Source organism: Pleuronectes platessa, chromosome 17, assembly GCF_947347685.1.
Source record: "Pleuronectes platessa chromosome 17, fPlePla1.1, whole genome shotgun sequence".
NCBI classification, from domain to species: domain Eukaryota; kingdom Metazoa; phylum Chordata; class Actinopteri; order Pleuronectiformes; family Pleuronectidae; genus Pleuronectes; species Pleuronectes platessa.
In genome coordinates, this window is record NC_070642.1 from 8,970,605 (window position 1) to 8,986,242 (window position 15,638).

The 15,638-nt window shown below is 42.9% G+C and overlaps 2 protein-coding genes across 4 annotated transcripts; one reads left to right on the forward strand and one right to left on the reverse strand.

Annotated features, from left to right (window-relative positions):
- The first annotated feature begins 379 nt into the window (after positions 1–379).
- agbl5 (AGBL carboxypeptidase 5) lies at positions 380–13,262 on the forward strand. Of its 3 annotated transcripts, XM_053444690.1 has the most exons (18): positions 380–516; positions 1,304–1,352; positions 1,656–1,952; positions 2,562–2,733; positions 2,901–3,067; positions 3,237–3,414; positions 3,802–3,980; positions 4,457–4,979; positions 5,065–5,234; positions 5,514–5,649; positions 5,856–6,073; positions 6,160–6,362; positions 6,974–7,150; positions 11,173–11,315; positions 11,451–11,503; positions 11,616–11,812; positions 12,503–12,636; positions 12,733–13,262. In XM_053444690.1, the coding sequence occupies exons 3-18, from the start codon at positions 1,738–1,740 to the stop codon at positions 12,808–12,810; spliced, it is 2,943 nt and encodes a 980-aa protein (XP_053300665.1). In that variant the 5' UTR covers positions 380–516; positions 1,304–1,352; positions 1,656–1,737; the 3' UTR covers positions 12,811–13,262. The 3 variants fall into 3 exon arrangements, with proteins under 3 accessions (XP_053300665.1, XP_053300667.1, XP_053300666.1); XM_053444692.1 differs by lacking the exon at positions 6,974–7,150 and having other exon boundaries at positions 381–516; XM_053444691.1 differs by lacking the exon at positions 1,304–1,352 and having other exon boundaries at positions 393–516.
- A 955-nt stretch (positions 13,263–14,217) lies between these two features.
- Positions 14,218–15,492, reverse strand: ost4 (oligosaccharyltransferase complex subunit 4 (non-catalytic)). The gene is made up of 3 exons (XM_053444694.1): positions 15,489–15,492; positions 14,552–14,689; positions 14,218–14,344 (listed from the first exon to the last, which is right to left on the reverse strand). The coding sequence occupies exon 2, from the start codon at positions 14,686–14,688 to the stop codon at positions 14,575–14,577; it is 114 nt and encodes a 37-aa protein (XP_053300669.1). The 5' UTR covers position 14,689; positions 15,489–15,492; the 3' UTR covers positions 14,218–14,344; positions 14,552–14,574.
- Positions 15,493–15,638: the final 146 nt, after the last annotated feature.

Here is a 15,638-nt window from a genome sequence, read left to right on the forward strand (position 1 = left end):
TACCATACCTAACCTTACCTTACCATACCTTATCTTTTCTTATCTACCTTACCTTACCTTACCATACCTTACCATACCTAACCTTACCTTACCATACCTTATCTTTTCTTATCTACCTTACCTTACCTTACCTTACCATACCTTACCATACCTAACCTTACCTAACCTTACCTTACCTTACCTAATCTTACCTTACCTTACCTTACCTTACCTTACCTAACCTAACCTTAACCTTACCTTTTCTTATCTACCTTACCTTACCTTACCTTACCTTACCATACCATACCATACCTAACCTTACCTTACCCTACCTTATCTTTTCTTATCTACCTTACCTTGACTTACCTTATTTTATAGAGCGACTGCGTGTGTCACTGCGGGAGAGGAGGACATCTCCAGGCAGCTTTCGTTTCTCCAGAGGAACCTGAACGCAGCGCACAGAGCGATGAATCCAGGGTTGAACAGGACGCTGAAAACAAAAAATGGACACTGATGGAAAATAATCCACCGAGGCTGGTAAATAATCACGTAAACACAATCGTGCTGCTGAACCCGTTGACTAAGAAAAAACGTGCATTTGTCGCAAAGACTCGTTTCGATCAACGGCTGCTAACTCGGTAGCTAAGTTAGCCTCAGTAGCTTAGATACGGAAGCTAACGTCATTAGCTCAAGACTCAGTGGACGGATAATGGACACTGGGGGGGGCACAGTGCTAAACAAAAGCTTTCGTGTTTGTATTTTAATAGTGTTAGTCGAGTGTATCGCGTGGTAGCCCCCCCACTTCCCTCCCCGTTGACTGTGCTGGAGATGTCGGTCAGCTGTTGTTGTTCGAATCAGACAGCAGCCATTATTTTATCCCTCAGGATGTCACAGGTGCAGACATGCATCACTTCCTCGGAGGCAGTGGTTCAGTGGATGAATGTGTCCTGCAGATAGTGTGGCGTCAATGTGAAGGATATTGTTTAGTTTTGACAATGCGTGTAGTTTCGTCAAATGGCCTCAGGGGATCGCTGTTGTGTGTTGACTTGGCAACGAAGCCCGTGTTTGTGTCTCTTACGTCTGCATGACATCTATTTAGCTCTGATCATACTAGTTAGACTGAAGCTCCCTCGGCTTGGTCCCTCTACTCTATCTTCTCTAACTGTAGTTCACAGTTGACTGTCTTTAATGTGAATTCAAATATCTACATTGTTGTAAGTCATTATCTCAGTTTATTGATATCATAATAATGAGAAAAAGAAGTAAACAACATTATCTTCAATATCTTCCTCACCTCGACTTCTTTGACCTCCATTTTACTCAGACTACAGCCTGACGTGTCCATCAGAAAGAGACTGGTCTCGTCAACACAGGTAACTCCTGGTGCATCTTTTAATAAGTGTCTCTCCACAGATTGGAGACATCACTAATTTCAAAGAACATACAGGCACTCAGGTCATCGCTTATATAGATAGACAGCTTTGATTTGCTTGTGTAGAACTTTGTGCAACTCTAGAACTGGGAAATATTTGTTCATGTTGCTCACTGTACTGCAGCAACGCTACTGTGTCATTGTAATGCAAGGTTGCTCCTTCTCCGACTAAAGAGTTTTCTGTTTTTGTTGGAACCATTTATCACAAGGTAAATTAATTTGTGTATTTCTGATTCCTTGACAGGCTGTCTGTGTGAGGCCTGTGATCGGCACACCTCAAAGAACCTAAGGGGAGAAACAAATAAAGAGGCTGAAGGGTCAGAACCATGGAGACTCGCATTGGTAACATCGTGTTCAGCTCCAAGTTTGACTCGGGGAACCTGGCACGTGTGGAGAAGCTGGAGAAGGGCGGCTCCAGCCCCGCCTCTGACACAACTTCCAGTGGGAGTGCCCCCTCAGGATCAACCCTCTCCCCCGATTATGAGTTCAATGTGTGGACGCAGCCTGACTGCGCCGGCACAGAACATGAGAACGGAAACAGGTAACAAAACTTCTGCTTTTGTACCACGTATTTGTAAACACAACCCTTATACTGCATGACATGAAATCAGGGATGAAATGGTACACTAAGGTTGAATTCCCAATGGCTAGTTGATTATTGTGATGATTTGGTCAATACTGTCCAGCATCAACCAAAGTTCGCAAATCTCTAAGACACCAGCCGCAGCAAGCAACATGGATATGGTATGTGTATGGCCGTGACAAGCAACTGTTAGCATCCATTCACAGAATTGTGATATTTTGTCCTGATTTTCATACATTTGTGGTCATTGTCTGCATTTAATGTACAGAGTTGTCAACCTGTCTTCTCTGTTCCTTCTCAACTCAGAGAAACTAGACTATGAATAAGCAACTTAGCCGATATTATACCAAGACTTTTGAAAAACAACACACACAACTTTGCACATTTGATTTACTGCAGTACATGTAGTTTTCTTTGTAAAAAAAAAAAAAAGCTTCTTAAAAAATGTAAGCCTTCTTCCTTTCATTTAGATTTGTTATATTTTATATGGTGTTTGTTGGCTATACTAGTATTTGTATCGGGGATAAATATACTATATATTTATAGTGCTTTCTGTTTGGGTTTCAGGTCATGGTTCTACTTCAGCGTGCGTGGCACCGCACCTGGGAAGATACTGAAGATCAATGTGATGAACATGAACAACCAGAGGAAGCTCTACAGCCAGGGCATGGCTCCTCTTGTACGCACTTTACCTGGCAAGAACCGGTGGGAAAGGATCCGAGAAAGACCCACAACAGAGGTACACAAACACACTAACACACCAACACACACACACAGAGGCGGTCAGGCAGAGGATCTGGGCACCAGGAGCCATTGAGGCAGAGTGTCGTCAGTCTGACTTTTTCACTAGCTACAATTATATTTCTAATAATATCTCTCCTCCTCCTTTCTCCTGTCACTTTCCAGATTATAGATAACCAGTTTATCCTCTCATTCATTCACCGGCTGTCAGAGGTGCGAGGGGCTACCACCTACTTCTCCTTCTGCTTTCCATTCTCCTACACTGAGTGTCAGGAGATGCTGCAGCAGTTGGATGTGAGCCACCCCAATGCTGCTCATCTCAATCCAAGCAGGTAGAACGAATACAACTCACCCCTATAATACAAGAAGTACCTGACATTTCTTACAGTTTTTTTATTAGTAAAATGACAAATGACTTATTGGCTGTTTTTTTGCGCTTGTCTCTTTTCTACCATCGGTCACTCCCTTGCAATCTCTCTCCTTGCCTGTTCCCTCTGCCAGTGCACCGGCCAGTGTGTACTATCATCGGGAGTTGCTGTGCCACTCTCTAGATGGCAACAGGGTGGACCTGCTCACTGTGACCAACTGCAGCGGGATGCAGGAGGAGCGAGAGCCCCGTCTGTCGAAGCTGTTCCCCGACACCAACACTCCAAGACCACATCGCTTCCCCAACAAAAGGGTATCACTCAGTTATACATACACACTGTGTTCTCCGCTGTAATATAACACCTTTTATTGCTGTGATGATTTTACACTGAGGGCTCTGGCCTCAGCCACCCTAATACATTATAGATGTTAAGCATCTCAGTTACTATGTTGACACCTGCCATCCACATTACTCCAGAATTTTCAAGTGCCTAAAATTGAGAAGTTTTGAAAATCTGTGGGCCCTGTTTTAGTTTTCAGGTGTTTTACTGTGGATGAGGATTACTTCTGTTATGGAGATAAAAGACTCATGTGCTTGGATACTGTTTCGTTTTAAAATGCTGTTTTCTAAAATTGGTATCGATGTAGCCTGAGGCTGATGTGATGAAGCTGATCTTTGGTATTTTTGTGTTGCTTGCAGGTGTTTTTCCTCAGCAGTCGGGTGCACCCAGGGGAGACTCCCTCATCCTTTGTGTTTAACGGTTTCTTGAACTTTATTCTAAGAAGAGACGACCCACGTGCTCATGCACTTCGAAGCATGTTTGTGTTCAAGCTCATTCCCATGCTCAACCCAGACGGGGTTGTCCGCGGACACTATAGGTAAGAAGGTTGACTCAGTCAGCTAAGCCTAGTTTAAATTATTTGTTTTGCTTTCAACTCACGATCCACTATGTTTCTTGTAAAGTTTGTGTAGCTTGTAGCACGGTGGCTTGGTGACACTGAAACTGCATCGTTTTCTCATATAAATGATGTTTAAGAAACACCGGGTTCCACAGTGAGTACGTTAATGCACGGTTGGTCATAAGGGTGTCAGAAGAGCCTGGTTGAATATGAAGGTCTCTGCTTCTTCTTCTTTTGATCAGCAAACCCCTGGAATGATGTGTATCTAAAAATAGCACCTGTACCATCTGCTCTTCAAACAAACACCAGCATGTTATAAGTATACCAGAATAGCTCGGCACTAACTGATGCTGGTTTACACAGGAAAAGCGTGTAGACAGGCTTCTGCTTTGTTCAGTCATCAATGTTATAAGGGCCTGCATTTTTATGAAAAACGATCCATCTCTGTTGTGCAGGACTGATTCCAGAGGAGTGAACTTGAACAGACAATACCTGAATCCCATCCCTGAGCTGCACCCATCCATCTACGCAGCCAAAACACTGTTGCTCCACCACCACACGCACAACCGCTTGCACAAAACGCAGTGCGGCTCGCACAACAACAACGCTACGAACACACACACCTCTCCCCTCAACACCAAACCCTCCAATCAACACCCAGCCCCTCCCCCCACCGCTCTTGAAAGCAGCTTGAACCAACGAGTTGCTGAGAAAGATGCAAATCCTGCGCAGCCGGAAGTTCCCATGGTGACGGAGGAAAACGTCTGGGTGAACACGGAGACGGGGAAAGAAGAGCCGAAGAGCTCCTCAGACACTGTAGCCTCTGTTACTGGAGAAGAAGCAGTCCCCTTGGTGAAGGAGCAGGAATCGGTTCCACCCCAGGAGGGAGGTGTGGCATATTATGTGGACTTGCATGGCCACGCCTCCAAACGCGGATGTTTCATGTATGGGAACAGCCTTCCTGATGAGAGCCAGCAGGTTACAGATGCTTTATTTATTCATTCCAACCGTTCTCTTGGAATACTTTTGGATTGATATTAAGTTATATACTTTCTGTCTGCAGGTAGAGAACATGCTGTACCCGAGGCTGATAGCTGTGAACTCTGCTCACTTTGAATTCCTTGGTTGTAACTTCTCGGAGAAGAACATGTACTCTCGGGACAAGAGAGATGGGCAGTCTAAAGAAGGCAGCGGGCGGGTGGCCATGCACAAGGCCATAGGGCTGCTTCACAGGTGAGACTTTAAAAGATACACACCACGTAAATAGTTGTTGTACGGTGTAGTCACTACAGATATGACCGTTTTTCAACTATATACAAAACTGTAATGGGCTTTGAAGATTCAAACATTTGGAGAACAGCAGGGATGAGTAATTGTTCCTTTGCTAGTCTTGGATCTATACACATATATATATACATGTTCACAATTCACATGGCTCAGGCTTAAATTAAATAATTTCAGAAAACAACAGCTGAATAGTTCCTCATGTTTCTGTTGCCGGCTTGTCAACAGCTACACTTTGGAGTGCAACTATAACACGGGAAAAACCATGAACACCATCCCACCTGCTTGCCATGACAACGGACGGGCAACCCCGCCCCCACCTCCATCATTTCCCCCGAAATACACTCCGGAAATATTTGAACAGGTAAGGACTCAGAGACGAGAGTAGATTGTTGCTCAAGTACCGAATCTCATTCAGACAGGATTGTAGATTTTTCACTTTTTAATGCAGTGCATCCGACTCCGTATTAGTCGTTGATACTTCCAACCTAGTGCTTGTTGCACACATGTTTATTTCACTAGGGTTTTAATGTTTGTGATATTTGATAACTACAAAATGCTGTGCACCAGGTGGGGCGTGCCGTAGCCATCTCAGCCCTGGACATGGTTGAGTCTAACCCTTGGCCACGGCTGGTACTGTCAGAGCACAGCTGCCTGACAAATCTCCGAGCCTGGATCCTCAAGCACGTCCGCAACACCAAAGGCCTGAACACACACAGCCACGCCCACCCTCCAACCAGAATACACCACAACGGCTGCAAGGCTTCACCGCCAAAGAGTTTCAACAAGTGAGTTTCAGTTCTTTTTCCCGAAAACAGTGAAAAGAAGTAAAACATTTGATTGACTTTTGTGTCGTTTTTTCCCCCCCCGGCAGCTGTCTGTCTGGCTCAGCATCGGAGAACACCCTCAGCCGCGTCCGCTGCAACAGCCAGAGCAGCAGCAGCCAGACGCCCTCCCCCAAGATGCACAACTCCCCGAGCTTTACTTTTGGCTGCCCTCCACCCCGAACTCACTCGCAGCACAACAGCACGCACACAAGCGGACGTGGAGGCAACAAGACACTGGGGCCAGTCCGGGGTAAGCTGATCTCTCAACTCTCTTAGTGGTTGCCGTTTCATTACACCTTTGACTGGTTGTAACTCCACTCATCTCTTTTATTCTCTCAACATCTTATGTTCTTTCGTTTTATATCTCTCTTTACTTTTATTGATGTAAATAACTGTTTGTGGTTGTTCGTGTGGTTCTTCTGCGATGCCAGCTGATGTTTCAGTGTCTGTGACAGTTTCAGGTTTACAGTAACACTAATTTAAAATTTGCGAGGCAGATTTTTTTTTTATATCCAATGAGTGAAGTCATGGATCCCTGTTATGGCCTTTAATATCAGCATGACCCCTGCATGACCCCCCCAACCCCGCTGCTGCTTGTGCATGTATGTTGTCCCTTCCAATGCCAGATCTACTTTTTAATGAGCCCTGGTCTTTGTCACCAGCACGAAATTGAGTGTGTGGTTGGAGAAAGTTAAACTTTCCTGTACCACTCATGTATTCTAACCATCAACCGTCCCTTTGCTCACCCGGAGCATTATAATATCTGCTGTGCCTCAGCTCACGGCTCTTGTTGCGTTTGCGTGCCACACAATCCTCGCATGTCTTAGAGCCTGTATACGTTATGTGTCTCCCTCTCTGTAGAAACTAAGCCTCAGGAGAAGAGACGTCCCCCCCACCACCGCTCCATCCTACGGTCTCCCAGCAACAGCCACGCACCCTCACGCCCCCCTAACTCACCCCCTTCCTCCTCCTCCTCCTCATCTTCCTCAGTGTGTGCGGCGGGCTCCTGTCCCCTCCCGGCCTCCGTCAGTATGACAGGTCTGTACTCCCTCCAGCCCCCCAGCCTCTCCACCTTGCTCCCCTCCCTGCAGGCCCTGCCCCGCCCAGGGCTGCTCTCCAAACTGAGCCCCCTGCTCCTTCAGAGCCGGCCGCCAGCTAGCAACACTCCAAATGGGCCAACCCAGGACTGAATCTAACCCTGTGGGTGCCTGCGTCTGTGTGTGTGAATGGGTTTGTGTGTGCAGAATTGAGTGAGTGTAAGCTCTTAAAATTGCTTCGAGTAACAGATAAGAGGTGCGTTCATTTATATCCTGCCTGGTGCTCATTGGAGGCCAAACAAGTGCAAATCACTGTTGTTTGTGTGTGCGTTCGTGTGTGTAATTGTGTGACTGAAACATCAATGGTGCTAGCTCTTCTCACCTTTTCCACTTTTTTCATTACGCATATCTGCATCATTACACACATCTGCAGTATTAGCACCTTCAGATAATGAAGACAATGGAGAATGCGAGTGATGCTCCAATCAAATTTATGACTGAATTTTTTTTTCCTTTCGTAATCGACCTTAAGTCGAGCTTTGTGTAACACACAGCCCTGTGACATAGTTCTGTGGAGTTAGTGGTTTCAGACCCGTCAGTGTAAATGTGTAGCAAAGAAAGATAGTTGCTTTAGCTCATGTTTTCCATTGTGCCCTTTGCACACAGGATATACAGTAGATATCATCAGAACATTATACATGGATATTTTACTGATGGATTACATTACATTACCCTGACTACGTCTCTTTTTCAACAACTAATAACCTAAGAGGAATTACCATGTTACTGTGATGACATTTGGGAAAATAGCCAGGGCTGTTTTTAAATATTCTCTCTTTCACAGTTGCTCATTATCAGCTACAACATGAGGTACTATCGCCATGTTGCACTTTATTATAATATATAATTTATTGGTTTTATTTAATTTTAAGAAACCGGGAACATTGTGTGCCCTCTGTCTCTGTAAAATCGTTTTAAACACTTTCTCATCTACTGTTTCTTTTCTCAGTGTCTTTGTATTTCACTCTGTGGTGATAAGATGTTAAAAATATATACTTAAGTGCAAGTCGCAGGCCGATCACATCGTCATGTCATAGACACTGTTCAGACCTGGTATTAACATCTGTCTGGAGTGATCCATTCACAAGTGGTCACTGAGACCACAGTCAGAGGTGGACTGGGATGCATGTGGCCACATTTGTTAAAAGCAAGTGCGTCCTGACCCTCTTCACTGTCCTGATGTTGAATTATTTGTGGCCACAATATCAACTCTGCCCACCACATAATAATACTTTACTTAAATTGGTAAAATCTCTCTTCCTAGCAGAGCCACCCATCAAGTCTGTCCTGACCCTTCTCGCTCTCTCTTTCTGGCTTGTGCCCCCAAACTCACACACTCTCATTCTCACACACACACACACACACACACACACACACTGACAACAGACACATCTGCAAATTCAGACCAGGTAAAGAAATATATAATTTGGTCATGACAAATATGAATGACATCATGTTTATTTGAATTCAGGATGCATTTAAAGGGATAATATTTTTCGGTAGACTATTCGGTTAATGCCATGTGTCAATACCAGGTCTGAACAAAGCCTTAGTTACACTGTGAGTGAGTTCTCAGTTGAACTTAACATTCTGTGGAAAATATTTAAATTTCTTTTGATTTAAAAACTCCTTTTTTCAAAGGCCTCTTGTTTCATGTTTGTGTGCAAACTAGAGCCTAATTTCTGTGATGAAATGTTATGAAACCTGTATCATTCCAGTGTCGGCCCAGTCTTGGTCCTGACATCATGATATTCACAGAGTAGCCTACAGCCAGAATCCTCATGTGGACCATCACTGGCTTAAAATCCTCATGGATGGTGGAACCAAGGTGTTGTAAAAAAAGAAGGATTGGATTCGTAATGCAGCTGCCGACAAGCAATATCATTTAATACTATTTGTTTGCTCTAACTGTGCGGCTCAGTCAAAGCTGGCAAGTGTTAAGAATTTTCTAATAACATTCCAATATTGTTTTCAGTGTAAATAAAGACTAGAGTCTTAAATTGTATTACTTGTTTCATACAGCCGATCATTATTTATTCAAACGCATCTGTGTGTTTTATTTGTGTAAATTGAATTTGACAGGTGTGTAGTGAGCTGTCGATGGTCAAAGTTAATATATTTTGTGGTTAGCAGAGGTGAGAAGTGATCTCGTTGTATTGGTCGATATGTAAGACTCAAAAGAAAAATCTGTAATCCAGTTTTGTGTGCTGTTATTCAACTTCTTGATGATGGTCTGTGTTGTTAAGACCAGCCTTTCTAGATGCTCTGAAGATGCAGAGGTGGAATGTCTGTGATGTGGAGAGGTTTCACTAGCAGCTGAGTAACCAGACCCATTGACTGATAGGATAACTTTTTCCCCCCGAATATTTGGCCTCGACTTGCTGTAGCTATTGTCTGTTCCAGTGCTGTGTGGAATTGTTGTCCTGGTGTGCCTTGTTCTGTTGTAAACAGTAGATTTAGCAGGCTGTGCTCATCCAGTTTTACCAGAAAACCTGCAACGAGAATTTAAATACTCAACTTATGTGGTATTTCCACTATACAGGGTTAAATAAAATTCAACTGCAATTAATCATTGGATATAAAGTTCAAGGGGCATATTTAAGACTTTGAATTTGAGCAGCACAATGCTCTCTTACGTAAGCTGTGAGCTCCAGTAAATGTCCAGAATATTGGATCAGAACATTTGCCTTCACATGTGAAAAATACAGCAGGAGATTGTGCGGGTCAGATGCATTCACAACTGCAAGAAAATGTCACGCATAGAGCATGCAGGAAGCAGGACATAAATTCCAAAGTAAAACTCTTTTTTTTGTTTACAGCACGTCAACACCGGCCCTGAAAAGCTCTCAAATCTCATCGTCTTTCCAAGTCTTCGTTGGCGTCTTCTACGTATATTTTTATTATCCAGAGATATTTGTATTCTTCAAGTTTTGCGTCCATCGACATCATCAACATGTCCGCTCACTGGCTGTGATTTTTCCCCTGACATTTTCCTGCCTTATTCTCACATGGTCTCAGACATTTTTACGGCCATTTAACTGAGGGACCGGAAGTTAAAAGGTTCCAGAAAATGTCCTTAGCAGCTTACTCAGACTTTAGCATTCTCACATACAGCCTCTTTGGAAAATGTCATCAAAATGTGTCCGGACTTCGGTGCAGGTCTGAAAGCAGCTATAGATGAAAAGTGTTGAAGGAGAAGCCACTTTGAGAACATGTTAGAAGTGAAAACAACCCCTGAAAATGTGATTATGTGCTTTGGCAACATAGATGTCTTACTCCTTTTGGTATCACTATGTTGATGACTTCTCTGTATGCCCACTCCATTCAGCAGTGGGAGCTATGTACAAGGAGCTTTCAGTTCAGACAAGTGCCCTGCAACACGAGTGCACTGTAGTTTGATTCTGCTTCCTCACTGTGACCTCTGATGTCCTGTCTCTAAAGCTTAAATGACTTCACCCAGAATAACAAGATGGAGAAAACGCACTGTATGCTTCATCACGTTCTCATAAGGTCCCTCTGCTTTACACTCCTCAATTGTTCTTTTCCTTCAATGTGGTGCTAACCTTCTATACCAGACTTAAGTGTTTGTCTGTGTATCACCTTCTTGAATGTGCTGCTGTCCTTTATCGCCTCTCTGTTTAACCTCTGGAATAAAAACTATCCTTTTGTGAAGCAACATCTGTGTGAGTCCTCTGCTCTCAATCCACGCTGTTGTGTGCAATCTTTATTTATTAGCTTGCATGTATTGTTGCACTTGGCAACAAACGGGTCAAAAAAATGGATGCAAATAATGTGTAACATTTGTACTTAACTCAAAATACTTAAATCCCCTCTTTGTTTTTGTCCTGAAATAATGTCCGTCTTTGAATGTGGTGTTACTCAGCTGCCACCCACTGTTTCTCCTTCCCCCCCTGTTGTGTTTTTTCCCCCTTTTTATTCATGTTCCCTTCATCTGGTTAACAGGCCTCAGCTGTTCAGACTCTCAGGCTGGTGGACCCGGTTCAGAGGGTTTGTCCAGAATGCCTTTCCCCATGCGTCTTGGCCGTGTGGGGAGAGGGTGCCGAACTCTAACGGCCACTCGTCATTCCACAGAGGCCCGTCAAGAGGTTAGCTGACTTAGCTGGCTCCCTCACACAGAGCAAATTCTCCTCACTGTCTCTTATTACATGTTTTTCTATAACATCATGTATACAACATACAGGGTTACAAGGCACTACTGTAATATGTCCCTTCTGTCACAGGCTGCTAAAGACTCAGGACCTGATCATATCCTGTCCTCTATCAAATTCAGCAAGTGAGTGCATCTGTGATAATGAGATTTCAAATCTGCATGTAATATACAGTAGCCCTCTTCTTCTTTTTTTTTATATGAGTGGAGAAGGTTAACCTCTTTGTTGCTCGCCCAGGTTGGAGCTGCAGCCTCAACTGAGCCGCGTCACCATTCGGAGGATGGGGTCGACTGACGTCCCTTCCCCCCCCAGCGACAGTAAAACAACCCCCGTTAGACATAATGCATCCTCACCTGGACAAAAAGACGAGTCGGCCACCATGAAAGTCTGGAAGCTGCTCAGACCAGGTCTCCAACGGCACCTGTCGCTGTCAGGCATGTATACATACTCAGAAAAGATGGATAACACATGACTTAAAATGTGCATTGATGGATATTATTTATTGAGTGGATGAAATGGATGCAAAAAAGAAATTGTTCATTTGAAATCATGAACCCAAAAAGACATATTAGTCCACTCTGTTAGTCCTGTGCTGTCTTTAAGCTCATTTTTCTAGCTTCATGGCTTGCAACTTTACCTTTGTGTTTTCTAAACTTCTGATCCCATTTGTACACTTTTACCACTTAGGCTCGGCATCACATATGATATTTCTCATTGTTAGATAATTTTCTAAAGTCTCTGCCGGTTCCAACATGTAAAATAATACTTGTTAACACTTAATCAAGATTAGGTATGACTAATAAGAAAGAATATCAGAGTCCCACCTCCCCACAATTGAAGATATGTAGCCTAGTAGATCGTAGATAGTAGTAGAGAATAACCCTTGAATAGCCACGTTAACTCGAGACTAGAACCAGGGACAGTAGGTAACCTTAATCTTTCCCACAGCCAAGGCAAGTTGATTTAACTGTGTATATGTGAAGATTACACACAGGAAAGAGGGAAGTCAAAACAGTTCTCTAGTTAAAATCATATTTTAACATATTTAGGACTTTTAAAAACCCACACTCCAGATTATTGAATTCTAGACTTTTTAAGAGCCCATGATTGATTTCACTTTGCAGGTGTATCAGGAAAAGACGGTGCCATACAGCTGGCCTCGAAAGCCCTAATGATGAAGACCACCGACAGGAGTTTACACTACACAGGCAATGCTGTCATAGAAACTGCACCTGAGGAAGATGAAATATTGAAACAGGTACAGACATATATGCACATTTCATATCAAATAGAACAAAATACCACATTTTAGTGAGAGAAATGAATGACTGAACCATGCATGGTGTCTTCTCAGGTTGAGGAACCTCCAGTGATGACCCTGCCTGAGCCTGTGATCATGGGTGACACAGTGACCCTGTGTGGAGAAGCTTAGGAACTGCACAGAAGAGGAGGAGGAGGCGCTTGTGTGTACTGGACCAAATTGTGATTAAAGCCATTTAGAACTTCAGGAGAGGAGAGGACATTTTATCATGGAGCATCTTAATGTAAAATACTTAGTTTTTGTCAGAATATATTCAGTATCGTGAGCATGCATCCATGCTCTTGAACATGATCATACCGAGGAGCTGCTCAGTACAACTCATAGGCAGGTTCCTGGAGAGGCTGAAGTGCCTTGCTCGATGACACCACATCAGTGTTGAGGCAGGGGAAAGGCACACACTTTCCCCAACTCTGCTATGAAACTGAACAAGATCCTGAGATGTGAAATTTCTTTAAAACATTTCAGTTACTATCACTGTTCCTCACATTTTGTGTTTTCCTTATGCTCCTCACTCAAAAAGAAAGAAAACGCGACCTGACCAATATAATTATGCACTGATGAACATACTCGTACTAGTAAAAATGCACCATGTCACCTTTATGTCTATAATTGTCTTTCTGTATTTAGAGGTAAACGTGTGAGTGAAGTGTGGATTTAATGTAATGATTCCAAAAGTAGTTTGTGGTTTGAAAACAATGCCCATAAAAGGTATTACTTCACCTTGTTTCACTCATGATTTATTTTACCACATTGGTCGACAAGAGAAAAAACTTAAATGTCAAATTATAAAGTAATCGTCAAAATGTAGTTTGAGTTGTAGAGCTGTATGTAGCAAATCATTTAGGAAATACACATGTATCTGGGCGTTCCAGGCAGCCACCCCACAGAGAAGACAGTCAATGGGAAGAGATGTGGGACAGCTGCACAATTTACATCACACCACCCACAGCATCTTTGTGAAAATGATATTAAAGGGGGAGGCCACCAAACCATATGGAGCCTGCTAGGGGCCATTTCATGTGGTGAGAAAGCTTCTCCGCCGCGGGACCTTGGAGGCTTGTGGAGCTGGAGGGTCAAATGAAAGCAGCAGACCACAGAGAGGTCCCAGAGGAAATGTGACGTCCAGGAGAACTGGAACATGAGGCTGTTTCCCCCCCCCAAACACACAAAGTCAGAGTAACACAATAGGCTTGAATCAAAATTTGATAGATGAAATATTCCAAAGGTGGGTTTATACTATTATGAGTATTTGGCAACATATCTATATATATATATATATATATTAGATAAATAAGGCAACCTGATGTAGATTATACTATGTTGAAAACTTGAAGCATAAATATTCTTGAAATAAAAAATGTTTTAAATTTAAATAATCGATACATCATATACTTTGCTTTCTCCAAGAATCCAGGCACATTCGTTTTTTGCATATTATTTGTTGAAGGCTTGTTAAAATGTTTAAATCTTCACTCTTTACTCAACATTGGCAAACAGAAAGAAAAAAAACAAGGCAAATGTCCTTTACATTTTTATTATACAAAAAAATGTGCAACCAGAGCAACATAGAAATTCATCTCTTGGAAAGAGGCTGGGATGATGTGGAATGTTGTTTCCAAGGTGGCGGCTTCAATGCCCATCTCATCTGTGGGGACAAAAATACATTAAATGGGTTCACATGTGTTTGACAACATTTATAATGATGTTCAGTGACCACCTCAACAAATTAGCCATGTAGTGAATATGCAATACTCTAGAATTATCCATGAAGGATGTGGAGCAGGACTGACTGTGGTAACCACAAAGAAAGTGGTGAAATGAAACACCTTGGACACACACAGCTTGGACTCACCTCTCCGATCATGTTGGCACACCCTACTCCTGCTTCTTGGGGTTATTGACTGCGACGTAGTGATACAACACGACCAGTAGGAATAATGACACGCCAAGCATGTTGGCAAATATGGCGAGCTGCACGTCTGTCACCATTCTGCAGAGGATAGAGAGACATGGTGCAACAAGTGCAAGGTTAGGTTAGTTTTTAAACATATTTGTATTCCCTCTTCCAAGGAGGTAGTGTTTTCACCCCTGTCCATTTGGTGGAAGGATGTGGCTCAGGGAAGAACTTTGTAGGGCGGATCGAGGAATTCTTTTACACCTTCTTAAACATTGTGAGATAAGGTTTCTATCAACATTTTGATTCATTTTCAGAGAATAAATGGATCTTGCTGAAAAAATATCAGAAATGATTGTTCATATCAATTAAATGATGGTTTGAAACTAACTAGCAGAGATGTTCATTTCACAGATTCAGATGATCATAACTGAGGACTTAATTCAGAATAACAGTTGGCATGATGATATCTGCTAGTAACTAGAAAGGGAGGAAAATGCATCTCAGCTTTTCAAAATAAAAGAGATATTAGTAGTTGGCAGTGACATTATGTTTGGTGTGTTGTCAGTAAAGCATCCACAACCACTGAGATGTAGGTTTGATAAAAGAACATGTGGAATAGAGACAGTGACTTTCTGACCACACGACGACCAACACTGAATAAAAAGCTGACCTTTGCATATGAATTTGTAGGAAATCACTCTGATAAATCACGGCCACTTCTTACGAATGTACCATCAATGAGTGTGATGTTAGCCTAGCTAACCAGCTAGCTAGCCGACTATAACATCCGACTGGTGAGACTAGCCAATATTGGGGATGCTCGTATATATAGTCAGCATAACTATAAAGAAAAGTCCCCTGCAGTGTAAATGTAATCACTGTAACTACTCACGTTAACTCTGATCGTAGGTTTCGATCTAGGTTCAAGTGATTCTCCAGCTGCACTGGAACGGACAAGCAAACCGGTCTTACTTCCGGTTTGAGGGGAAAGACACGTCAAGCATTGCAGCACCGTAGAAATAGATTGAATAGAGCAGGTCTC

Coding starts and splice junctions, on each gene's coding strand:
- ost4 (XM_053444694.1), bottom strand. CDS start 14,688: ATGGTGACAGACGTGCAGCTCGCCATATTTGCCAACATGCTTGGCGTG.
- agbl5 (XM_053444690.1), top strand. CDS start 1,738: ATGGAGACTCGCATTGGTAACATCGTGTTCAGCTCCAAGTTTGACTCG. Junction 5,235..5,513: donor GCCATAGGGCTGCTTCACAG/GTGAGACTTTAA, acceptor GCTTGTCAACAG/CTACACTTTGGAGTGCAACT. Junction 11,813..12,502: donor ACGGCACCTGTCGCTGTCAG/GCATGTATACAT, acceptor TTCACTTTGCAG/GTGTATCAGGAAAAGACGGT.